Source organism: Mustela nigripes, chromosome 12 (genome assembly GCF_022355385.1).
Source record: "Mustela nigripes isolate SB6536 chromosome 12, MUSNIG.SB6536, whole genome shotgun sequence".
Lineage (NCBI taxonomy): Eukaryota > Metazoa > Chordata > Mammalia > Carnivora > Mustelidae > Mustela > Mustela nigripes.
In genome coordinates, this window is record NC_081568.1 from 92,715,221 (window position 1) to 92,741,894 (window position 26,674).

The following is a 26,674-nucleotide window of genomic DNA, read 5'->3' on the forward strand; positions in this document are numbered from 1 at the left end:
CTTTCATTCTTTTCATCCCTGAATTTCTTTTCCTCTTACACAACAGGAAGAAAAGTCCACTCGTGCTGCCTGGAGTGCTCCCCAACCCCACACCATCACCTTGCAACAGAACAAGTTTCATCGGTCAAAGAGCCCAGGTTTCTGCCTTTCAAGTGCCTGCTCTGTCAACTTCGCAGGAAGCCATGCTGTAGGAGTTAGAACGTTTTGGGTGCAACTAGTAGAATCCAAGTTGAATGCACTTCAGCCAGAAAAGGGATTTTACTTTAAGGAGTCAGGGATGTCCCGAAAATCAGTGTTGGAAATACAATGGGTCTAAAGAAAGGACTTGTTCAGAATTGTAAAACCACTGGCACTCCCCTCCACCCTTCTTTGCTGCTCCTGCCTGCTTTGTTCTGTCTTTCCTGTACACTAGCTCCCTGGGAATTCCTGTCCCCAGGGCAGAATCCTAATCCCAGGACAGAGAACCCTGCTGGCCTAGTTTGGATCAGGTCCAATCACCTGGCCAACTTCAGCTAAAATGGCTTGAGACAAGATTAACCCTCTTACTTGAAAAAACTAAAAGCAGGAAACAGATTGTGGATATCAGGGAGCCCAGGACAATGATCCCTTAGAGAGGGACAGACGGGAGGGCTTATGATTGCCCTGGCTTGCTGTCTGGGGAGTTTCCGGATGGCAGCAGCACCAGGAGAAGACCCAGTGAGAGGCCAGTGGTTCCCCTTGGGTGAGAAGACTGAGTTGTGAAGACAAGAAGCCATGGTGGCCAGAGGATACCAGGAGTAGAGAGCTGGAGAGACAGAACTGGATTCCTGGAGGATCTCCTTGAGTCTTTAGCTGAGTACTGATCAAGAAACTACCGGAAGCAGGGAAAGAGCTACCTAAAAGTAGTAGAGGGAACACTCCTGTGAGCTGTTGGGAGGCCTTCGAATAGTTTGTTTCCATCAGTCAGAACGGTAAGACTAGGAATCCATAGGTGTTGAGTAAAGGGCTCAGAAGAGCATCATGTCAGTGACTGGGAAACTTTAGTCCTCAAGACCATTCTGGTTCTGCCAACAAAGGTTAAAAGCAAACTCAAAAGACTCCAACTGTGTCCAAGTGACTTAACCACATTCCAGAATGATGCTGGGAATACAGAAACACCCAGCACCCAACAAGGTAAAATTCAGAATCACAACATCCAACCAACTCTCTGGCTAAAAGGAAAGATACAGGGAAAAAAAAAAAAAAGAAAAGAAAAAAAGAAAAAAAAAGAGGAAGGAACACCGTTTTATCTATCTTACCATTCTATGAATGTCAGTCTTCCTCCCACCTTATGGCTATTATTATTTTCTTCTTTACACTCCCAGATGTTCTTTGGTTTACTTCAATGGCATCCATTACTATTGCTATTTTAAAAGACTTTGCAAACAAATGCATCCTTAAATGAGAGTACCACACAAGAGACATTTCTGTCGCTCTTCAGTACGGATGCAGTTCTTTCCCTATCTCCTTTGCCTCCTTCTCTTTCTACCCGTCTCTGCAGAAAGCCCTGGCTTTCTTTTCTTGAACCCCTGGTCTGTCCTTCCCTTTGCAGGCCATTTCATATTACACGGAATGCGTGGCTAGCTTTTTGGTGAGAAACCTTGTTACTGTCTTTGATTTTCTTTCTTTCTTTTCTTTTCTTTCTTTTCTCTTCTTTTCTTTTCTTTCACTGGCAGATTTTAACGTTTCACGTGTACTCCCACCACCCACCCCCTCCCTGGTAGTTCTGTCTTTGGCTCTGCCCAGTACACAGCCCCAACACAGGGGTTGGAGGGGTTCGGTGGCCCCCCTGTGGGAGAAGGCTCCCCGGGCCCCACACTGTCTTTGCCTGGCCCCCACCTGCCCCGTCCCCGGCAGGCAGAACGGCAACTTCAGCGAACATATACGACACCTTCACTCTTCGGGTGAAATCGCTTTCTGGCGTGCAGTGGGACCAGCTGAGCTCCCCAGGCTGCCGATGAAGTGAGGAGAGGTGGAGGGGAATCGAGGGAGCGTGAAGAAAGCCCACGGAGGGAGGGGAAGAAGAGATACAGGGTCGAAGACCGGCAGGAAAAAAGGCCACTCAGTAAGGAGAGGGAGAAGCGCGAGTAAAGCAGACCCCGTGTGGACAGGGGGAGGAGAGAGCGCAGAGGAGGCGCGCGAAGGCTGAACGCCCAGGCTGTCCGACCGACCCCGGCTCGCAGGGGTGCGCGGGCGGTGTGGGACGCGTGCGGTCCGAGGGCAGGTCCCGGGGCTCTTGTGCCCCTGTCCGCAGCCGCCCGCGATGACCGAGGCGACCCGGGTGTGCTCGGGCTACTACAGCCTCAACCACAGCTTCGTGGAGCCCTTCGAGTGCCCGCGGAGCGGCGAGGGGGCCGCCCTGCTCTACTGCTGCGGCTTCGCCGACCTCAAGTACTGCTGCAGCGAGCCGGGCAGCTACTTCCCCTACAAACACAGCTATATGTGGAGCCTCAGGTGGGCAGGGCGGCGGGCTGACGGCGGGCTCTGGGGAGGCGACGAGCGGGGCCACCCCGGGAGTAGCAGGGTTACCTGCTCGGGTCGGGGCCCTCCGGAAAGACATGGAGGCTCCGCGGGCGGGTGAGGGACCCGCAGAGAAAGCGCGCCCGGCTCAGAGCTCCCCCACTCCCCGCCCCGGGACGGGTTCGGTGCTGCCCGGGTCCCGCGAGCGTCAGGCTGTGGCCGCCAGAAGTGTGATTGGGCCGTGGCTCCCGGGGCTGGCGGGGAGGAGCGCGGGCTGGCGCCGGAGGAGCGCGGGTTGCGCGTCCAGGGCGCACGCAGTGCCGGTTCCGCCGCCCCGCCGCGCCCGCCGGGGACCAGTTCCAGGCAGGAGGCTCAGCCCGCAGAGAGAAGACGCGCAGATAACTTGAAGAGGTTTTCATTCTCTTTTTTATTTGTTTGGGCTTTTGGTGCTTTGAATAGAAAGGGGGCGACTTTGGGACTCATTTTAATGTATTAACCAAGGACCAGAGTGTTTAAAGTCTCTCTGAGGGGGAGAAGGAATCACCCTCAGAGAGAGGGTGTGTGTGTGTGTGCGCGCGCGCGCGTCTGTGTGTGCGACAGGACTTGACAGTTTGCGCTTTTCAGATGATCTGACACTGACCCAGAACCGAAATGGAGACCCACAGGCAGGAAAGATTTTACTCTCTATAACACATACTCTGTAGAACGTTTTTCGGGACAGCCCTTTCTCAACACCTTGGCCACTCGGCCATTACGGGAAAGACAAGAGACTTTCTAAGGTGGAGTCTTTCTTGCTTTTTTTTATTATGATGGGAATTTACACATTCCACCTAGTGTTTATGCAGATATTTTCACTGTGAAATGCTCCCCCCCCCCCCCGCCAAAAGATTACAACCTTTGAACTTGATTCTTTGATTTTTGCCTGGAGAATGAATGTGAAAGAATTCCAAATCCACCTTCCGTTGTTTCTCACACACCTATTAGCTTATGCATGACGAGAGAGAGACTGCTGGCAAGCAGAAGGGTGTTATTTCTCTAATCCTCTAGCATGATCCAGAATTTGTCACACATGTCCAGTCCACAGCAAGTGACTTTAAATGCTATTTCTTGAGGCAGTAAATTATTTTTTCAAGATGTATTGCTAGCGTCAAAAAAAAAAAAAAAAAAACCAACAACAAAAAAACCTCAGAGTGCCACATAACCAGTAAGTTCGGCTAACATTGTGTTGTGCCAGAGTGGGGCATAATCATGGAAAATAATGGCAGCTTATTCCTCTCATTCGGAGAAATAATCAGTATTGCAATGGCATATTATCTGGCCTGTTGGAAAATAGCATAGTAACCCAGCTCTGAGTCTTTCGAGGTGTTAATAATGACGGCAGCACCTTGGACAGAGGCTGGCAACTCTTAAGTCAAACTCCTTTGGAAAAGTGCCTGGAATTCTCGGATCCTTGAATAGTTCCAAAGTGATAGGCAGCAGAGCATAGGTTTATGAGGGCACAAAGAATGAATAGCTCGCTGGGGTCTTCATTCAGCATGGACACAATGGACAGTATGGCTCGGTTCCTAGGACCTACAAAAATCATTTCAACTGAGAGCATCATTGGTAATGTTAAACCTGGGAATATTAGTTACTGAGCATTGAGAACACAAAGGGGAGGCAAAAATTCAGTGCTTCATTTCCCTCATATTCTTTGCTCTCCGCCCAAATTTAAGATAGTTCAACTGAGCAAAATATTCTCAAATTCACTAGCATTCGTTCTGAGATTCTGCAGCTGCTGGAGAAAAGCAGAGCACAGGTACCCCTAGGGAGTAAGCCAAGGTGCTAGGAAGGAGAACTGTGACATGAACAAGATTGCAGCCTCAGACCCCCCATCCCCAGGGACTGGAAAGCAGACTACCATCATGGTGCTGTGAGGAAAGGATAAGGCTCTCTTTCTTGTGGCGGGCCCACCACAGTCTTTTTCTCTCTTCCAAATCCCTAACCTCTGAGGGCTTCCTTTCATAACCTGCTTCAGGACCTAGGAAAATAATGCCTGTTGCACAGGGCAACACATGAGTTCAGTAAGTAGTTGTGAAAATGACTGTTTTAGGAGATTCCTAGAGTTTTGTCTTTAAGCATAGTTTTGTATGCAGGAAGCAACGCTTCTATAAAATGGAACTGTAACACAAGCTGTCTGTCAAGATTATGAAGAACCTTCTTTCATTATAACAGAAAGCAGAAAGAGCATGCTTTGTTTCTCCTACAAATCACATGATGGGTTTTTAAATTGTGTACATTAAAAGCTCACAATACACATGTGGAATTTAATTAGGTTGACAATCTTACTGATTACTTGACTTAATTACTTTTTTACTTTGAGCATTTTTTAAATAAATGGATCTCATTTCAAGAATCTTTCTAGATGTGTGGCAGCCTAGTTGTCTAGTACAGCAGATAATGTTAATGAAGTGGATTATGTTCCCCTGTGTCTGCGCCTAGTCTTAACCCTCCCTGATGCATAGAACCTATAAAAGTTAGCTTTGGTGTCAACAAACATGAAAGACAAGTTACCAAAGCCAGGGATTCTCGCTCTTGGAAGAGAGCCCAGAAGTGAGGGCAAACTCCAATTTAAATGCAAAACATATACTGACTCTAGCCACAGAATTACCCAGTCCTCACTGTGTGCAGGCCTCGGGGGACTGGGCTGACATTAAGAGACCAAGCACAAGTATCTTTGGAGGTCTGACTCCAAGTCTGTGTCCAAGGAAGCAATCTCTAAATGGTGGGGGTCCTTATCTCCTAAATCAAGGATAAAAGGGATGAGCTTGAGCACCTCACTTTTAATTCTGTTCTCCCTTTTTCCCAGAGCTCTAGCCTCCCTAGTCAAGTTCTCCCCTCCTTCCCTTTAGTACTTGTCAGACTTGTCGGAGCCCTAATCTCTAGGAAATAGCAGAAGCCTGCAGGCAGGCCAGGACAATGATGAAGAAAAAGGTCATTACTTTTTATGACAATTTCAATGTTGATTACTTTTCAGTGATGATTATACTATAATATACTTTTTTTTTTTTTTTTAAGAGTTGGCAGGGAGGGAAAGAGAGAACCTCAAGCAGGCTTCTCACCCAGCCTGAGCCTGTCTACGGGCTCCATCTCACCACCCTTAGCTTGTGATCTGAGCAGAAATCAAAAGAGTTGGCTGCTTAACCAACTCAGCCAGCCAGGCACCCCTCTATTTACTATCATTTACTTCTGTTTACTATAAACTAAGTGCCGTATTCAGAGATTTTAATATGTATGCCCAGCACTATAGGAAAGTCAACAGAAGTATGTGTTCTTGAGCAGCTTAAAATCTCTTTATATGTATTTACATACCCACACATACTCTGGATTCGAGAAAGTAAAGTACATATGTTTCCTTCTTAGTCTTTCAAGATAACTTTTTCCCAAGCTCCTTTTCCCATTTAAAAATATGAAATTCACAGGCTTATGAACACTGTGTTATTTCTCAAATGATTAGTCTTATAGATAACTGTATCAGAAGGAATTATTACAAAGTGAATGCAGAGAAAATATCAGATATACTTTTTTTTTTTTTTTTTTGAGAAAAACACAAGGGTTTCTTCTTTAGTGCCAGAAGCCATTGGTGTTATGCTCTTTTAGAAAGGAAAAACTCAGGCTACACCTGCGTGTTATATAAATTCTATAAACATTGCTTTCCTTTCTTCTTTGTTGTAAGAGTTGTGGTTTTGGATATTAGTAAGTGCTATCTTCCACACATGTCTCCAAAAGAAAAGTTCTCCATTTCTGGTAAAAATTCGCTTCACTACTTTTGCACTGGTCATTATTTTTTTTTTTCATCTTTTGTGGGTGAACACAATTTTTCCTTCTAAAATATACTAACAGAGGTTTCTTTGACTCAAATATTTTTAGACTCGCCTGAGAGAATGATGTGACCTTTCACCTGCCATGAGTTCACATGGTTTTCCATACTAATGTTAATATATAAATGTGTAGAGAAAATAGAAGAATTTGAGGAAAGCAAACGTTGACCTGTAGATTTCCATCAGATACTGTTTATACTAAAATAGAGTTTGGTGAGGAATGACTGAAGCGAGGATGAACAATCTTCAGACCTTCTCTTTAGTGTATGTGTAAACCATTTTGTGTGACAGTAAGAATGTTCTTCCTGTTTCTTCAGCATTGGTGCCCTGGTTGGACTGGGAACTGCTGCCCTTGTTCTACTTGCCTTTGTCGTCAGCGTCTGTGTCCTTTGCTACTTATTTCTGTCGACAAAGCCTCAAAGATTAGACACTGGCCTTAAACTTCAGCACCTCGAGGCTTCTTCCACTCAAGAAGGTAATCTGTGTCTATTATCTGCAGCCAACTTCCTGCACTCTATTCAAGAGAATCGCCCATCCCTGGGTAACCCACCACCCTGTGAACAATGAATGTTTTTTAAAAATTCAACTCATTATATGCCTTTATAGAAATTCACAGGAAATTAGGCTTCATGGTGAAAGACTTTTGAGAAATTGGGCCAAAGGACAGAAGAGGGGCAGGATGTAAATGTTCTCATGAAAAGCCACCCATGGATCCAATAAATCCACTCTACTGTATTTAAGGCTCTTAGTTATAAAGGTTTTAGCCTCTTGGAGTTGTTTGTGGTAGAGCCAAAGAAGTCGAATACATAGAGGAGTGGAATATCTGATAATTAATTCTCGGGGTTGCCTTGCTCTAGATGGGTCAGTCAGTGGTCAACTGGGTGTTCACCTGCATGCCTGAGGGCTGCAGAACTCAGAGGAGGCGCCTAAAATATTTCAGAGGCATACAGAAGGAATAGAAAAACAGGAAAGGTAAATAGAAGACCGTCTTTGTTCTTGAACAGATTACGAACTAGGTAGGCTGTGCGCATGCGCAGAGGCACGCAGAGTGACTATAAAGTAGAAAGAAATGTTTTTGTATAGTTTGTGGGACTGGGTATCATCATCTCAGTTACAAGGTGCCACACAAACGCTAATGGTTAGCATTATGAAAGTCAGTCAGAAAGAATGGTCACAATTTTTGTGAATATAAATTTCTGTTAGTATATGTAAAAAGCAGTAGTCATAAATTTCAAGATATAGAGAGCATTTTTAATAAAAATTTAGAATCTATAAACAGACTACATACAGGTACCATGTACATGTATATATTTAGAATAAGAGACACGTGCTCACTAACTTCTGTTCAAAAAGAAAATGAAGGGGCGCCTGGGTGGCTCAGTGGGTTAAAGCCTCTGCCTTCAGCTCAGGTCATGATCCCAGAGTCCTGGGATGGAGCCCCCCATCGCATTGCTCAGCGGGGAGCCTGCTTCCCCCTCTCTTTCTGCCTGCTTCTCTGCCTACTTGTGATCTCTGTCTGTCAAATAAATAAATAAAATCTTTTTAGAGGCAGGCAGAGAGGAGGAAGCAGACTCCCCGCTGAGCAGAGAGCCTGATGCGGGGCTCGATCCCAGGACACTGGGATCATGACCTGAGCCGAAGGCAGAGGCTTTAACCCACTGAGCCACCCAGGCGCCCCTAAATAAATAAAATCTTAAAAAAAAAAAAGAAGAAGAAGAATATATTTAAAAAAATAAAAGAAAATGAAAAAGTTTACTTTAAAAAATTTTTGGAAAATCACTTGCTTGGATGCTGTCTTTCGCCTGAACCCTGAAACTTATATTTCTGGAGTACATGCTCTATGACCTTATCAAATACACTTTCACTGAATGATCACATTAGCTCTGCTTTCTTTTTCTGTAGAGCAGGTATCTCTCAGAGGGCGTCTTGTGTCACAGAGCAAGAGGCCAAGGTCCCTTGGCAGTTCTTTTCTGAAGCATCGTTTGGAACTGTGAGGCTGAATCAACAGAATGTTAGTTGAATTTAGTCCAATGGCTAAGATCCTATTTCTCCACAGGCAAAATGAAGCAGTGGTTTAGTGACTACCAAATCATTAGATCATAAAATCAATTTTTGAAATTTTTTAAAAATTCTTTTTTTTTTTAAATTCTTATTTAATTTTAATTTTTTATTAGCGTATAATATATTGTTTGTTTCAGTGGTACAGGTCTGTTATTTATCAGTCTTACAGAGTTCACAGCACTTACTATAGCATATACCCTCCCCAGTGCATAAAATCAATTTTTGTTTTTAAATTTTCCTATACATAAGAATCACCTAGGAAGTTCGTTAAAACTGCAAACTCCAGACTCTGCATTTTAGAACAAATTGCTTCTCTTCCCAGCTAAGTAAGCCCTTGCTCTCCTGCTGTCTGCTCTCCACAAAACAGCCAAAGTGTGCCTATTACAAGCTAAGTCAGGTATTGTCATTCCTCTGCTTAAAAACTCTAATCCCTTCCCATCTCTCCTGTTAGATACAGAAGTCTTAACTGGGACCTACCATGGCTTCTGTGGTCTGCTGTCTCCACCCACATTTCTCTCCTCTTCTGTGCACAGACACAGTAGTCTCTCTTGCTCTTCCTTGAAACTCCTCTGCCTCAGGGCCTTTGCATGTGCCGTCACCATGGTCCAGAAGGCTTTTCCCTCAGATACCCATATGACTTTCGCTTTCTTTACATCTTTACTGAAAGTCACCTTCCTAGGGAGTTCGTCCCTGGTCACCATATCTGGCTTTTTTTTTTAACTCCCTTCCAACATTTCATATACCCTTCCTGTTTTATTTTTCTCCTAAGCATTTGGGACTAATATACTATATATTTTAGTTATCTATTGTGTAACTTTTCTCCACTCCAACTGGAGAGTAAGTTCCCGCAAAGTACTAATTTTCACTTGTTTCCTCACTACTGTATCCCTATGGCCTAGAACATGTGACAGGGTTTGCTGAATGAACTGAATGAGTGGTACTACACCTTTACAGTACATGATCACAGGAACATCTTTCCTGTCCCCTCTAGAGGCATCATACAGTCATTAAATGTCTCCTCTATGCCATGCATTGTGCTAAACAGAAGTTGGTTGTTTTTCCTGGTTGATCTCAGGGACGGCCCCTAAATGTTATTTCATGTTGGCTCTGAGACCTAGCAACAGAATTAGTTGGCTTGTTGATTCAAGTATTGTAGCCTTACTGCTGCTTAGCTAAGGAGATCCATTAATGTGCTTCTGATGTCATTAGAAGCAGCTCCTTTCTTGCATGGAAATGTCTCCTCTCAAAAACATTGTGTTTATGAGGCCAGCAAAACTCAAGACACCTTTCCTGAGTGCTTGCTATTGACAAGGTAGGATTTCAGATGATCACTGCCTTACTGCTGCTTTCCAATGAGGTGATTCTGGTCCTCTGGGTTGATTTTAACCAAATCAGATATGGTGGAGTGCCCAAAACAAAATAGGTAATCAAAATGTCACTGAAATAGGGAGAGAGGGTGGTTTCTATTTGAAAGTGACCCGTTCAAGTGAAAATGCTGTGGTGGATTGTGAACTGTGAGACGCTCTGCTCCAGTGACTCTCCCACCTGGGAACAGGTTCCAGTGCTCTATTAAAAGCAAGAAGTCTTTCTTCCACTTAAGGAATGCCTTCAAGGTCAAGGATAATAAATGTCTGCAGAAGAACCAAGTAGGTAAACATAACATCAGAGGAAACTGATTTCATCTTCTTTCAAAATGATTCATTCTTAAGAGTCAACCTCCCATTATTTTACATTAATTTTTACAATTGAGACTGTTTTCATTACAGGCAATTTGGATGGCCAGAAGGGAAAAATGTTTCTGTGCATATTCTAAAACTGACGCAGGACACTAACCTTTCCTGTTTCTATAAATGATAACCATCTAAGTCTAAAATAGTCTAATCTTGGGTGGTTTTGCCAAGGTTTTCCCTTTGTGTATCTTTAGTCTATTGGTCTTTTTTTTTTTTTTTTTAACATTTATTTATGAGAGAGAGTGAGAGCATGAGGGGGGAGGAGTAGAGGGAGAGGCCTGAGGGACAAGCAGACTCCCCACTGGGGATGGAGTACAAGGCAGGGCTCGATCCCAGGACCCTGAGATCACGACCTAAGACAAAGGCAGATGCTTTAACTGACTGAGCCACCCAGGAGACCGCTTCTTTTTAATGTATACAATTTAAGCCTTTATAGGTTTTGAATTGATCCTGAAAACAGCAGGCCAGTGGGAGGGACTGCAGAGTTTCACTGGGCTACCTCCAGGGCTCACTTTGTGCACAGGAACTGTCACTGATTGCCTTTAAACTGTGTCCCATTGTTCTTTTCTTCCCTTTTTTTGTCTTTTGTTACACATGTTTCCAATGCCAGTGTTTAAAGGATCCCCTTGCTTGTCAGTTGTATGGCTCCAAGAAGACGGCTGTGTGCAGGGCCTCTTCTCGAGTAGACACTCTTGAGGGGGAGGACTCATTTCGTAAGATGTGTAAGAATGAATGGCTAACAAAGAAGCAGTTTGAGGGGGTGAACGTCCTAGATCCCTGCTTCTCAAGCTTTTCCCCAGGAAAATCCTAAAAGGTGGATGAGAAAGGAACTTGTACCTCCAGAATTCCAGGGGCTACACTGGAAAGGCTTGCCTGAGACCTCTGAGCTTTAAGTTATTTCAAGTTCCTATTTTGTTTTATTTTTTTCCCCATCTTATTTTTAAAATTTACATCATTTTTTCAATTTGGCTGAATTTAATGGCTTATTTGAGTCTAATAACATCTTCTCCTTCTCATATCTGAAGAAAATTGGTGCTCCGGGAAAATCAAGCACATCCAGCCCGTGGTTCTGAGTACCCACTGACACTCTGGGGGTACGGGGTGGGGGGGCTGGAGGCCTGAGGAGAGGGGGCTGCTGGAAGCAGGGTTCTAGGTGGAAATTAAAAGAGCAGGCATTAGTAGAGCTGCTTGGCACCAAATAAAAGAATACAGTTGCGCAGAGATAACAGACAACTTCAAGCCCCTGTATCTGGTGGGCTCTTTTGTAAAGGCAGACGATACAAATGAAAACAGGTAAGCAAATGCTCACAAAGGTGCAGCTGTCTGGGAGAAAAACATAAATTACACGTGGCGTACTGAGAAACCACATCTGAAGATCACACAATTGTTTCTTCTGCCCATGAACAAAACATGACTCGGACTGGCTCCAAATGGTCTGCGGTATTTTTTTCTTCTTGGAAGAGACACCTGGAAAGAAAAACCTCTCTTTCAACTCACTTTTAATGATGGAAAATTAGAAAATATAGAGAAACAAACAAACAGTGTATTCCGTGGCCCCACCAAACAGGGATGAGGGTTGTTAACACCACGTCGATTTCTTCCATGGATTTGTGGTATGCAGGTCTACAACAAAGTGGGGGAGGGGGTGAGTCTTATGCTTTTTTTTTTCACTGAACAGTATCAGCATCTTTATTTGCCAATAAATAAATGCCTTTGCCATAGACTAGTTCCACTTTAATATCCTGATGGAGTGCTGTAGGTTTCTTATTCTTTTATTTCAATATAATTTTACATTTCCAGAAAAGTTGCAAGAATAGTATAGAAGGTTGTATATGTCTCCTCAGATTTACTTCATTGTTTTTTGTTTTTTGTTTTTTTTTTAATATTTTATTTATTTATTTGACAGACAGAGATCACAAGTAGGCAGAGCGGCAGGCAGAGAGAGAGAGAGAGAGAGAGAGAGAGAGATGGGAAGCAGGCTCCCCGCTGAACAGAGAGCCTGATCTGGGGCTCGATCCCAGGACTCCGGAATCATGACCTGAGCTGAAGGCAAAGGCTTTAACCGACTGAGCCACCCAGGCACCCCAGATTTACTTCATTGTTACATTTTGCCTCATCTTCTTTACCATTGATTTCTCTCAAGGCATATTGTCTAAATCATTTGAAAATAATTTGCAGATATCATGCCTTTTAAACATAAATATTTCAGTCAGTGTTTCCTAAGAACAGGATTTTTTTTTCCTTGCATAGTTACAGTATGTTTATCAAAGTCAGGACATGTAACACTGAAACAATAATATTATCTGATCTGCAATTCATATTAAAATTTTGCCAGTATCCTTAATAGCAATGTTTTTCTCATCTAGGATCTAGTCTTGGAATTCGTTGTCGTATTTCTTTAGCCTCCTTTAATTCTCAGGCTTTCTTTGTCTTTCATGATCTTGACATTTTTGAAAAGCAGAAGCCAGTTATCCTGTAAAGTGTCTTTCAATTTGTCTGATACTTTCTCATGATTGGAGAGAGATAATATGTTTCAACAAGAATACCACAGAAGTCATAGTCTCAGGGCATCCCATCAGGAAGCACATAATACTGGTTTGTCCCATTAGGGTGATGTGAACTTTGATTCGTTGGTTAAGGTTGTATTTGCTGGATTAACACATTGTAAAGTCACTATTTTCTCCTATTAATTCCTAAGTAATCTGTAAAGAGGTACTTTGACACTGAAAATATGCTGTTCCTCCTCAAACTTTCATCCACTCATTGATGGCTCTTGATTGAGTTTTTTCATTCAAAATTTCAAAACAATTTTAAAACTATTATTATAATAGTTCTAAAATGGCGACTTTCCAAGCCCCATATTCCTTTGATGTTGATTGTTTGTTATTCTACTATAAGGAAGAGCTTTCCCTTCTCCCTCTTTATTGACCGATTCATTTATTTTTTTCAGATCAGTACAGACTCAGATGCTTTGTTTTAAAATATTCTATGACTGTCATTATTTATTCTGATCCTTACATTGTCTCAGATTTGGCCTGGGGGAGCCCCTTTAAATTGGGTCCTTTGTCCTTCTGAAATGTGTCCATAATTTTTTTAGAACTTTTTGGCTTTCTGTCACAAAATGCTGTGTCACAAAATGTTCCAGGCAGCCTGTATGTCCCCTGTTCCAGCCCTGGAATCTGACATTTATCTAAAAAGCCAGGTTCATTTTAGTTGGGAACAGGATTTAGAAACCAAAATCCAAGTATATCATCTTTTACTATTGACTTTGAACAAGCTCATATATTTTTTTTCATTACACACATACATTGCACAAACTAAGTATTTTCTTAGCATAAATCCCTGAGAATAGACTTGTTGACCAAAGGACAGGCACATATTAAAGGCTGTGGATACAAGCTGCTGACTGCTCTCCAGAAAAGTACTATTTCATGTGTACTATTATTTCAAAAGATTTATGTTTTACTAATTTCCTTGAAAGAAAAATAATAGTGTTTTTATCTCAAATTAAGAGTGGGAGTAGACTTTTTAAAATTTTTAAAAAATTTTTTATTAACATATAATGTATTATTAGTCCCAGGGGAACAGGTCTGTGAATCGCCAGGTGGGAGTGGACATTTTAATGGTTAAGTCATTATTTCTTCTTTTTAAAACCATTTCTGAGTAATCTCTCCACCCAACGTGGAGTTTGAACTCTTGATGCTGAGATTAAGAGTTGCATGTTTTTCCAGTGGAGTCAGCCAGGTGCCCCGTCATTTCTTTTGTGGCATACTGTTGTTCATATCTCCTACATGTTTTTCTGTGGGGATGTACATTTTTCGCTGCTTTAAAAGAATTTTACACACAGCAACTCTTTTCCACATATATTACAAAAGTTTTCACACTTGTTTTCCTTGTATTTTAGTTTGTGCCAATTTTTCATTTAAAGAAGTTTCTCTTTTGTATTTTCTCCCTTTAGTTTCATACTTAGAAAATTCTCACCTGGCTGGCTCAGTTGGTAGAGCATGTGATTTCTTAACCTTGGAGTTATGGTTTCAAGTCCCATGTTGGGTGTAGAGATTATTTGAAATAAATAAATAAATAAAATAAAATAAATAAAATTTTTAAAAGTCTGAAAAAAAAAAGAAAGTTCTCACCTCACTATAAGATACAAAGATATTCACCCATATTTTCTTCTAATATATTTATGCATTTCTATGTTTAAATTTTTATAATGTGGAAATTTTAGTTTTGGTCTAAAGTATGAGGTGGGGATTTGCATTTTATTTTGCAAATGAGACCACTGTCCAAATATCTATTGGATAATCCATCTTTCTCTTGCCAATTTAATATGTCGTAAACTGAATTGTTATATATACTGTGATCTGTTTTTAGACCTTCTGCTCTGTGAATTTATCAATCTATTTATTCTTAAGCTGAAAATATACTTTAAAAATTATTCTAGTGGTATAATTTTAATATCTGACCAGGCAAGACTTTCTCCTCCCTCCCATTATGCTTCTTTATCAAAGTTTCTTGGCGACTCTTGTAATGTTCAGGTTTCCAAATGAATTTTTGAGTCATGTTGTCAAATTTTTAAAAATCAAGTGGTATTTTGATGGGTTTTGCACTAAATGTATAGACAACTTTGTAGCCTTAACACCCATCCAACAAAACTCCGCTCAAAACTCTTATTAATTAGTCTGCCAAATTATTTTGTAATACCATTATTTGTTTCAGAAAGACTTAAAACCCCATTGAGTGGGGAGCCCACCACTGGGCAATGGAGCTGAAGGCAATCACTAACTATGTGAACCACCAAGACGCCCCCACAAAGCCTTTAAGAACTCACTGAGATCTCAATAGAAGATGGGGTAATTTGAACTCAACAATAGAAAAGGTTCTGTGCCTCCTAAAGGCAACTTTCTACTTACAGTAATGAGTTCGTAATTTCCTATGACTGCTTTTGTTCCTAGATGTAGAAAATCAAACTGCTCAGCAGAGCTATTACCACATTCAGTATTTGTGGGTCTTCGTCAAAGCTAGGGGTTAGGCAGTCTTGTCTGATGTTGGAACCAATGACCAAAATAGAAGCTAGTCTCTTGTGAAATTCATTTAGAGGATTTTAAATATGAGCTGAGTTATTTGTGAGTTATGTTAGTCGCCGGTGGTTGGAAAAATTTAATAATGCAGAAAAGAAAAAGGGAAAAAAGGCCTGTGGTGGAAAAAAATAGGATAGGAAAAATATTTCTGGATAGAACTGCCTTTGCTCATTGATGGATGGATAAAGCCAAAGGGCAAGTCTAAGACTGTAGCTTTTACGGTGAATTTTTAACTACATTTATTTGAGATACATATACATATACATATACATATACATATACATATACATATATATATATATATTTTTAAGGTTTTATTTATTTGACAGAGGGAGAGAGAAAGCACAAACAGGGGGAGTGGCAGAGGGAGAGGGAGAAGCAGGCTCCCCACTGAGCAGGGAGCCTGATGCAGGACTCAGTCCCAGGACGTGGGGATCATGACCTGAGCCAAAGGCAGTCACTCAACCAACTGAGCCACCCGGGTGCCCTGAGATACTTATATATTCTTAAGAAGGCAGGGTCGTGCACACGGTAAAGCACAATACATCAGCAGGTCACCAGGAAAGTTTTGCTCACTTCACCATTAACTTGGTATCCAGCCCCACGCTTCATAGTAAATTCGAAGGGAAAAATATCCTCTTGCGGATCAAAACCACTTAGGGTACAGATTTTTAAGGTGGCTTGTTTTCACTAGTCGGAACTATGGGATGAGCAGATTGTGTAGATTTTCCACCCAGGAGTAAAGTGAGCCAGCTAATTAGGAATTAGAAGCTGTGGTAGGACTGAGAATTTTACACAGAAGCTAGGGGGATGGAGGCAGATAATGGCAGAAATGCCTAATTACAGTTCTGGCCTGATACTCAAAGAGACAAAGACCTACAGGGGTCTCCAGCATTCTTTTGATATTTTGAAATGGCAGGCAAGGGCAGAGTTCATAGAAGTGTTTTAAGATAAATGGATTTCTGAGGACTGGTTCTGAAAATGAATGCAAAACTTAACCATGATCAGAAAAAATATATTGGTGCATTTCATGATGAGGATACGTGCAAAGATTGTTTGATGAATTGGATTTGAATTCTGGCAAAGGCCAAAGCTTTAGTGTAAATGCCAGTCTGAGAGGTATAGGATTAAAGGAAGGTTGAGATTTCCCTTTAATGACCAGACACCAAAAAAAAAAAAAAAAAAAAAAAAAAAAAAAAAAGAAAAAAAGAAAAAAAAGAAAAGAATGAGCAGCAGAAAGAACAACTGATATCAAACCCAGAAAAGACCAGTAATGTTGGAGCTTTGTACTCTGCATTCAGTAAGGAAAAGGAGGAATTAAATATAAGGAAACCCTTTTATGTGTAACAAATCCCTTGGGAGCTCAGTGGAATTATAGATTTCTTATTTAAAATCTAACCCATGTTGTAGTCCTGGGACAGAAAAATAGGCTGCTAATTTTATCCCTGTTGGTTAAGAAATTAACTTCTATTTATCAAAGCAAAACTAGGAAAAAGTGAAGTTGCTCAGACTTTTTCTTTTGTCTTTTATAAAGTTATTCCAAAGGGATGCGATTAGCTGGACTCTATATCACTGTAGCTACTCACTGCAGTTGTTTTTCTCTACATCCAGTTATCCAACTTACTGGAAAGATGTACACTGAAAGCACCTTTGGGTTTTGTTGTTGTTGTTGTTAAGTTTTGAGAAGAAAGTCAACACTAGGGGTGTTAACTTGGTAATCAAAATTCCTGCTTCAAATGACATTGGTATGGTATTTATAACAAATCTTTTCTTGTTGGCAAAGCAAACTGATTCTATTAGGGGGACTGCCTTACCTTAAGAAGCCAATCTAAGAACATAGATATCCATCAGCAGATGAATAGAGAAAGAAGATGTGGTATATATACAGAACGGAATACTATGCAGCCATCAAAAGAAATGAAATCTCGCCATTTGCAACGATGTGGATGGAGCTAGAGGGTATGATGCTCAGCGAAATAAGTCAATCAGAGAAAGACAATTATCATATGATCTCCCTTATGTGAGGAATATGAAAGGCAAAGTGGGGTGTAGGGAAGGAAAAAATGAAACAAGATGGGATTGGGTGGTGGGATTATGGACATTGGGGAGGGTATGTGCTATGGTGAGTGCTGTGAAGTGTGTAAACCTGGTGATTCACAGACCTGTACCCCTGGGGCTAATAATACATTATATGTTAATAAAAATAATAATAAAAAAAGCCAATCTAAGAAACAAATTTGTATCTACACCAATTAGAACGATCCAGTAGCCAGGGGAATAAGGAGTTGGAGAATGGGTGTCTTTGTAAGTCCTAGATGAAGAAAAACCTGTAATATTGGAATATGTTTTCTTTTTCTTTTTTTTTTTTAAGATTTTATTTATTTATTTCACAGACAGAGATCACAAGTAGGCAGAGGCAGGCAGAGAGAGAAGAGGAAGCAGGCTCCCTGCTGAGCAGAGAGCCCAATGTGGGATCATGACCCGAGCTGAAGGCAGAGGATTTAACCCACTGGGCCACCTAGGCCGCCCCAATACTGGAATATGTTTTCAAGCCTTTAAATCTCAGAGAGCAGTAGTAGACAGTAGTAGACAGGTTAGAGAAACTTTTTCAGTTGCTGCCAGAAAATACATAATGGAAACTAAAGCGGTTAGAATGGAGATGACTTAGAGAGAACCCCTACGTTAGGAAATAAGCTCCTGAATTTGTTTCTCATTTAAAAAAAAAAGACGAAAACAAAAATTGTATGTGACAAGGTAGATAAAAACACCATGAAAAGTGTTTGAAAGTCTTACTGAAGTATCTTACGATTCTAAGTATATGAAAGCTTAGGAAACATGAAGGACTGGAATTAACCAACATTCAGTTCAGACTTTCAGGAACTCCAATAAAAATGTAAATTTTAGATGTTTAAAGAAATGCTTATGCAAGATGCAAAAGTAACCCAGATAATCTGCAACTAATTTACATCTTATATCCTTGATCTTTACCTGCTAGAATACTGAAGAGGACAAACAATGCTACGCCAGTCAAAAATTAACCTATAAAAATGTTGTTTTTCTCATGTTACATGAGGAAAACAGAATCAGTGGTCCCCACAGAGAATAAGTTCCATTACTTAAGTGCTTTGTAGCTAAATTTTCCTCTTCTTTTTTTTAAAACTCCATTCTGCAAGTAAGTCAAGTCAAATGTATCAGTTTATTAGATTTTCATGCCAGCTTTTCCAGTTACTCCATTTAGCAGAATTATTGCTGACTGGTCATTGAGCTACTTGACAGGCTAGAAAATGTTGTGCCTATAACAAATTAACTTTTAAAAATCAAATTATATGGTTGAAACACTGTGATTGAATGTTGAGGAGAACATTTTCTTTCTTTCTTTCTCTTTTTTCTTTTCTTTCTTTCAACTACCACAGAGGTTCAAGAGTTATAAAATAAAGCCATCTAGGCCCTTTACTTTAAACTTACAGTATTTTAAGATGAGCTCAGAGAACAATACCACCCACATTTCAGTTCTGTGGGCATGATCTAGGAGCTGGAGTGAGACATCATTCTTTATACCTTATAAATAATATTGCCCTCTGAGTGCTGAATTCTGACACCAACCCACAGTGGGGGTATTCTGATGGGGCCTGGGAAGCAGTCTGTACATTACTTATAAATGGGCAAAGCCAGGCAGCATGAACACACTGAAAGACGAGAATCGACTTATGCAAATAGCAAAGGGTAGAGGAAGCACCTGTTTCTAATAGTGGAACCTCTTGGCCAGTGGGTCCTGCTTCCTCTGAGGCAGGTTCAGAGAGGATTTTTCTAAAGGAGACTAATTAGGGAGGAAGAGGGTGGTAGGAACCAAAGGGCTGAGACCTGAGGGTCTCCTAAATCTAAGAGGCTGGGAGAAAAAAAAGGACAGAGGAGACCGAGAAGGAGCAAAGGAGACAGGAGGTGAGTCAAGAAAGGGTGGTATCAGGGCGCCTGGGTGGCTCAGTGGGTTAAGCCGCTGCCTTCGGCTCAGGTCATGATCTCAGGGTCCTGGGATCGAGTCCCACATTGGGCTCTCTGCTCAGCAGGGAGCTTGCTTCCTCCTCTCTCTCTGCCTGCCTCTCTGCCCACTTGGGATCTCTCTCTGTCAAATAAATAAATAAAATCTTAAAAAAAAAAAAAAAGGGTGGTATCCTGGAAGCCAAGGAAAGAAAATGCAGACAGCATGCAGACTATGAAGTGGGCTAGGGATTCAGCACCAGGGGAGCTGTAGCGACAGTGAGATTTATCTACTGCTTCTACATATTTATACATTATTTAAATTTGTATGTATTTGTATATGTTTTATATATATTGGCAAACTAAATGATAAAATTCCTTTTCTTTTTTTTAAAGATTGATTGACTGACTAATTTAGAGCCTCTCATGCAGACTCCACGCTGAGTGTGGAGCCCGATGTGGGGGCCTCAATGTCACGATCATGACCTGAGCCGAAATCAAGAGTGGGATGCTTGACTGCCCACCCAGGCACCCTCTTAACTTTTCTAACACTCATTCTTGAAGAATGATCCATTTCTTTGCTTTAAGCTTTAGTTTTTTGTGATGAGCCAAGGTCCATATTCCTCTACCCTTGTGCATTTTGGACCCATATTTACGTGGAATGAGTGAATGCAATTGTGGCACAAATGTGGTTTTAAACATTACATCTAAACGGATTATGATCATAAAGCCTTAAGAGGGCTGCAAATTATTAAGATAAGCTTTAGTATAATTTTGTTCATTTTTATGCATAGGGATAGTCATACTTTTACTAAGTAACCCAGAAATTGTTGCCTTCTTCCCAAATGTGTAATCTCCTCCATGGAGGCACGGAAGACAAAAGGGTAAGCATGGAAATGAAATTCTTACTTCTGTTACTAAGTGTTTCTCTAATTTGACTTTCAGAAGGAAATGCTCAAAACAACCTTGAAATGATTCAACTCTCACTCATCCACATAGCATTTTCAAGACATATTTTCAATATGGCTCCAAATGTATTTTTTAAGCACACATAAAGCCAAATTTTATGTCATAGTTCCAGATAATTATTTCATTTTGTTTTGTATTTTGCAGGGAACCCAAGCAGGAAAACCAAAGCCCCCAATTCAAATGCAGCATCAAATTCAACAATTGAAACGTCCTATGAAACTGATGATGTAATTCAAGATCCAAAAATGGATACGACACAAATCAAAACCGTGTATTATTAAAAACCCCGTGTTGCAAAAGCTCACTGGAGAGATGGAGCAATGCAAAGAAAGAATGCCATTTCAAATACAGTGTAATTGTAGTATTCAAAAATTCACCATTTACAAAGCAAGACCCAGCTGCATTTTTGATTATTCAATTAATTTATTAAAAACCCACTAAGGTTTCTGATCATGTGCAGTTTACTTTTATTTGCTAATTAAGATGTTTCTGTATTACATGAAATTATGCTAATACTTCAGGAGAAATTAAAGAACGTATCAATAACACAGATGAGCGAAACTATGCCAGTGTGGGAAAATGAAAGATTTGTCACATTACCAACATTTCACAATTCTTTTGATACTCAGAGGCAGATCTTTTTATGAGAAGATTCTGAACAGGTAAATCTCAGGGTGCGGTGGTCTTATAAAACAAAGGTGGCCTGTTAAGCCTCTTAGAGATAAACCACTACCTTTTTTTCAGGGCTTGCTGGGTACAAAATGAATGTACTGTGTTTATACAACCTAATGTTCAATAACAAAATACGTAACAATGAATAATCTGCATAATAAATATTTTCTGCATACCAAGGATAACCATAACAAAAATCCTTCACTGATAAAATTCCTACGGAACTCCTAAAATGAAAGCTTTTTAAAAATAAATTCTCTATTTCCACCTAAGGCTATTGCATTAATATTGTAAGACATCTAGAAACAAAACTATGGTTTCTGCACATTGTAATCGTCTTAGAAGATTTTTATTCCTAAGTATGATTTCTATTATAAGAACACAGACCTTGTTTTCTAAAGGAATTTACTAGGAAAAAAGGATTACTTTTAAAAGCTGGCTCTGCCCAACACATCCACTGTGTTGTGTAACATTACTGTAATTGAAAGAGTAGCCTTTCAAAATGAGTCAAATATGGCTTCTCTTGTCTGGGTGGGGGGAAAAAGGAATGCCCTATTGCTCTTGGCAGGCAAAGCTCAGGTTTCAAAACTTTCTACCATTAGGCTGTCAAAATTTTGACCAAGAACTGGGGGTATATTCTCTACTAGCACTGTGCACAAGTTTCTGTGGTGACGGAAATGTTCTTTCTGTATCTGCACTGTCCATGGTAGCCACTAGCCACATGTGGCAACTGGGCACTTCAATGTGGCTCATGCAACTGAAGAAGACATTTATATTTATTCAATTCATCTAAATTCAAATAGCCATGTGTGGCTATATTGAGAGTATAGCTCCAGATCATTACTGCAACATCCACTGCCTGGGCTGGATTTCACACTGGCTGTCCTGATACACAGATATTCAAAATTACACTATTAACCAGATGTTGCCTCAGGCAAAAACCTGGGATGAGAAAGTTAAGGCGCTGGTATAATTCAACCTTTGCTCTTCAAGGGCAAGTGCAGGTGCCATAGATGACATAGGAAGCAGGCAAATGGGGTCAAGGCCAGCAAAATGCTCATGGTCCCCCAAACTCCTCTTAACCTGTGAAAGGTACTGAGGCTGGGCATGGCCGAATGTGTGGCTGGTTGGGGCCTCTGGGCTCCGAAAGTCGGATTACCGTCATGCTGGCTTTTAAGACACATACTCTCCTTGAATGCCAACTGCTCAGGAAGATGGAATCCCAGCACTAGTACTAGGTATAGTCCCTGCCAAGCCAGCTTACCTGAGGGAGAGCCACCAGGCTCAATCAGAGGACCAACTGGTATGTGTCTCTGTAACTCTGAAATAGTTGTGCTTCACACACTGAAACAAAATATTAAGAAAGTGAGAAGCCTCATCAAATTACAACCAAGTCTATAGAATGAAAACTATGTTAAATAATTTTTGGGGGGTGTAACAAATACTAACCTAGGGACAGAATTTCAGTCAGTCAAAAATAATATAAAAAAAAATCTTCCTTAAAATAATCTAAGAATTTAAGACAAAACACATTTTCAATTATGCACATATGCGGGTCATTCTGGGGATGGGTCTGATAAGGAATATAGTAGCTTTATGTGTTTTTAGAAGACAAGTCACTGGAATCTTTGGTAATCATCAAATCTTAGAAAGAAAAGTGGGTCTAGAAGAAGAGGACATGATAGGAATATACAAATAACAGGATGCAAAAGATTCAAGTTATTATTTATGTGGCCTTCTCATGAGAGCAATTTCATCTTTTAAAAATCGTTTAATTGGATTTTGAAATGGGTGAAACCAAACCTCAATAAAAGTCATTTCTTTCCTTAAAACTCTCTCATGTGTCTCATGAGATTCAAGTCCAAGCTTCCAAATTAGAACTTAAGACCACTTTCTCATGTTCCTGAGAACCTACAGAAGTAGTCTTAATTCTTCACACTTCATGCCTCACATATTGCTTGCAATTCTTGACACACGCATAACTCAGATTTTTCTGTTGTGGTCTCTGTTCACAGTACCCACTCACCAGTAACTGCCAGCACTTCCACTTTCATCCTCCATCAAAATCCAAGACAAACAATACTTTCTTTAGGTTGCCTCTTCTAACTGCTCCAGGCAAGCTAAGTAACCTTCTGTGCTTCTATAAATGCACACTCAGGTCAATTACTGCACTTATCACAGTGTTGTGTTCTGCTGCTTCTCCTACCAATTAAACTAGGAACCTCTTCAGGGAAGCAAATGGGTCTTAAGAATCTCTGTATCCCCAGTACTTGGCAGAGTGTTTGCCATGCCAGGTGCTCAATCGGTGTTTGCTGAATAAAGGAACTGATGGTATTTTGATCAACATTATTCATAACTTTGCAACCTAGTTTAACTGAAGGTGACCTGGGGTTATATAATTTTAGACAGAGTCAATTGTAAATACAGACACATAAGTTGTTTTACTCCTTATTTATTGATGTTTTGGCCTCAGAGAACCAAAGATATAAATGGATATGTATGAAGGGTGAACAACTAAGGATACCTCAGAGATATTTTAGCCAAAAGATAATAATGGAGAAAAGAGAGAGGGAATTGTATAGGAAGTAGATCCATCAGCTAAAAGCAATAGCCTTAGGTATTCAGGTAATCAGGTTACAGATACAAAGCTAAACAGAAATTCTATATGCATCTAGAGAAAATGACACACATTTATTGGTAAGAATGTAAAGTAAATATCAATTACCTGCTTAAAGAAGTTGAATGTGTTTAACAGTTGTATTAAGTCAAACTTTACCATTACAGAATGCTACCTTATTACCTATAATTTCTAAAATGAATAATATTACTTGAATTGTACTAAAATATTGGTAAGCATATACATTAAGGAGGGGAAGAGGTCTCAGAGATAACTGGGTACAATATGTTATAGATGAAAGACACCAAGGCCCAGAGAAGCTAAATGATTTAGTTAAAAGTCACACAGGTGGTTAGAAAGGCCAGGACTTTTTAGATTTTTACTGTTAAATTCAGTTTTCCTTCTGCTACATAGCATCTCAGGGAAAATTTTACTAATCTTCCAAAATTTATGAATGAGATCTATATCCAATCCCAGTAATAAGATCATTTTAGATGAAAATTAGTGAAAAGAAATGAATTTTATTCAGATGAGAGATTTCATAAACTGTTCTCATACTATAGGGAATTTACTTAAGAATAATTCCAAGAATATTATCTAGTAGAAAAAATTACTGAGCAATCAGGTTTTTTAATTTGCACACTATATTAGTTAACAAGTGCTGAATTGTATATAACTCTTCTGGATAATTATTAATTGTGTCCCCATTCAGGAAACAGATCTAATGAGCCAATTATTAATCTCTACAATAAACAGAAATAAAACTCACAAATACCTGAATTAACTTTGTTTCACTACAATTATTAGCATTTTTTTAACCCTGTTACACATTCAATAGGATGAGGTCATCCTTGTGCATGCAGCATTTTTCAATCATTTTTAAAAGTTTTTTCTATATTTTTTTCATCATGATAATCAAAGAACCATATTTTTGTAAAATGCAGTTTAAAAAATACGTAAAATACAGCAAAGGCCAAACAAACCCTTAAAAACCAGTAACTCTGTTTCTCCTCAACAGCTGACAGAACTACCAAAAAAAGAAAAAGGTGGGGGGAAGACTTCTTTTTGAGGAGGCCATCTGACTAAATCAGATTATGGGAAAGCTAGAAGTGTGAAAGCTTCCTCAGCTGTACCACTCGAGTAGGGATGGTGATGTGGCTTCCCTAGAATGGGAATACGGTGAGCACAGGTCTGAGGGTCAGAAAGCTCCCCTAGTCTAACTGAGGTCATGACCGAGGAGAGCTGCATGAAGAATCAGTACACCTTTCCAGCTTGGGAGGATACGTGTACTTACCTGATTTCACCAAAATGATTTCACCTGTAGCAAATTGAAAATTTCTAACTGCACCACAGTGAGGTACCTGCAGTCTTTGGTGCGGAGCCATGATAACTGGGGGACATCTGATGCTGCTACACCAGTAAGTGTTTGACTTACTGGATGTCAGGGCTATCTAAATACTAAGCAAAGTAAGTGACACTGATCACTATGAAATTAAAAATGTAAGAAACACTTCTATCTACTAATATATGTTTGAAAATGCTTACCCATATAAAATTTCCATTGTTATATAAAGGCTTTCATGATGCAACTCCCTGGCTCTTAAGTTTAAAAAGTACAGAATAAAATTCTTAATCCTAAATTTTTGTCACTGAACTTAAGGGTCTATGACTGAAGTAAAAGAGAGAAACATCCCCAAACTGGTCATTATTGAAACCATAAATTCAGTGTGAAACCAGCTTCAAAACTACAAATTATTTTAGACAAATAAATATATATGTTCACATTTATAAAAATTTTCCACATTACTCATAGAAATAAGCTTCATAAAATTTACATACAGAATACAATAAAAATCAGTTCTAATGATGATTTAGCTGTCATCCTCCTAATTAAAAAGTTCTGTGTTTGAGGTATCACTTGAAGAGATGCCAATATGGCACAGTTGTAAAACAACCCAGGAGTCTGTCCTAAAAATTCTATCCAACACAGCGTCATCTCTATGAGGCGGAACTACACTTGTCTTTTTAAACAAGGAAGGAAATTGTAATTGTTACAGTTCAGAGGAGGCAGATACTAGAAACTGTTTTGTATAACAGTAAATATTCCTTATAAATATTTTCATTTCATCTTTCTGCCAACCCATTCATTTCAAATGTTCTAATTAAAACCAAGTAAGCGGCTTCATCTCCTATGACATCCAAAAAAGATGAGATCCAAAAACAACAGTGAAAAATTTCACCATCTTTATATATTATCATAGGATATAAAGCTATTAAATCTTTCAGAGTCCAGAGCAAAGCATTATCCCCTACCTCACTTAATCACTGGAAGGTGGATACTTGATTCAACAAATACTCATTAAGTGCTAGGTAGGTTATCTGTGTTGACTGTAGTAAAGCCATTTACAATCATTTACAATCAACTTAGGAAGCAGTAACACTAGTCGGACAAAGAGTCATGAATACCAAAAATGATGTGTTTTGTATGTACAAATATCCATATTTGGGGCATGTCTACCAAGTAGTAAGACTGATTCAATATTTTAGAGTCAGCACATTAAAAATGTATTGCCAGATGACAATGGTCCCATATATGAAAAAAATGTCTATATGGAAAAGGCTGTGATTTATTGCAAGGCATAATTATATAGCAAATTCCAAGGAGGGTCAGATAATTTTCAAAACCAATTTTAAAATTTAATGGCTTAGGCCGAAGATCCAGTTACTTTTTGGAGATCTCAGAAGGATTAGGGGTGGAAGAATGCTTTTCCTTTTTTCTCTTCTTTTTTTCCTTTTTGTGGTGTTTCCCCCTTTTTGACTTATTCTTTTTTTCTTTTTTCTTTTCTTTCTTCTGATATTTTTGTTTCTTTTGTTTTGAAGTGTCCTCTTCAGTGGAACTGGATGAATAAGACCTATGGGCAATAATACATACTGACTGATAATTGCATTTATGGCAGATAGGTAAATTTTAAATGGTATTTTAACTGTCTTAAATCATTCTTGGAGCAAGGTGAGGTATAAACAAAGAAACTCAAAATGTGCTTTATATATTTGTATTCTCTTCAAGTACTGACTTTGGAATTTTTGCTCGTTGGCCACAGAAACTGATGAGTAATTCTGCTCAACTCTAGTAATAAGTTTTAAACTCAGTAAGGATGTAATGGTTTTTCTGTGATTTTCAGTTTTTCATCCTGTCATACCCTTCAAAATCTTACAAGGTAAGAAAAGCGT

The 26,674-nt window shown here is 39.8% G+C and overlaps 2 protein-coding genes across 2 annotated transcripts in view; one reads left to right on the forward strand and one right to left on the reverse strand.

The window, feature by feature from the left end:
* Positions 1-2,252: 2,252 nt before the first annotated feature.
* SHISAL2B (shisa like 2B) lies at positions 2,253-26,251 on the forward strand. The gene is made up of 3 exons (XM_059417958.1): positions 2,253-2,472; positions 6,656-6,813; positions 20,299-26,251. The coding sequence occupies exons 1-3, from the start codon at positions 2,282-2,284 to the stop codon at positions 20,433-20,435; spliced, it is 486 nt and encodes a 161-aa protein (XP_059273941.1). The 5' UTR covers positions 2,253-2,281; the 3' UTR covers positions 20,436-26,251.
* The window catches only part of SREK1IP1 (SREK1 interacting protein 1), a 43,915-nt gene continuing 40,739 nt past the window's right edge, over positions 23,499-26,674 (reverse strand). The window contains exon 5 of the mRNA XM_059417957.1: positions 23,499-26,355. Coding sequence (XP_059273940.1) covers positions 26,166-26,355 — 190 coding nt within the window. The 3' untranslated portion in view covers positions 23,499-26,165. The remainder of the gene's footprint in view (positions 26,356-26,674) is intronic.

Bases quoted from the DNA above. Each gene is read 5' to 3' on its own strand.
- SHISAL2B (XM_059417958.1), top strand. From the start codon at position 2,282: ATGACCGAGGCGACCCGGGTGTGCTCGGGCTACTACAGCCTCAACCAC. The intron at 2,473-6,655 runs GTGGGCAGGGCG...CTGTTTCTTCAG, and splicing joins AGCTATATGTGGAGCCTCAG to CATTGGTGCCCTGGTTGGAC. The intron at 6,814-20,298 runs GTAATCTGTGTC...TGTATTTTGCAG, and splicing joins GGCTTCTTCCACTCAAGAAG to GGAACCCAAGCAGGAAAACC.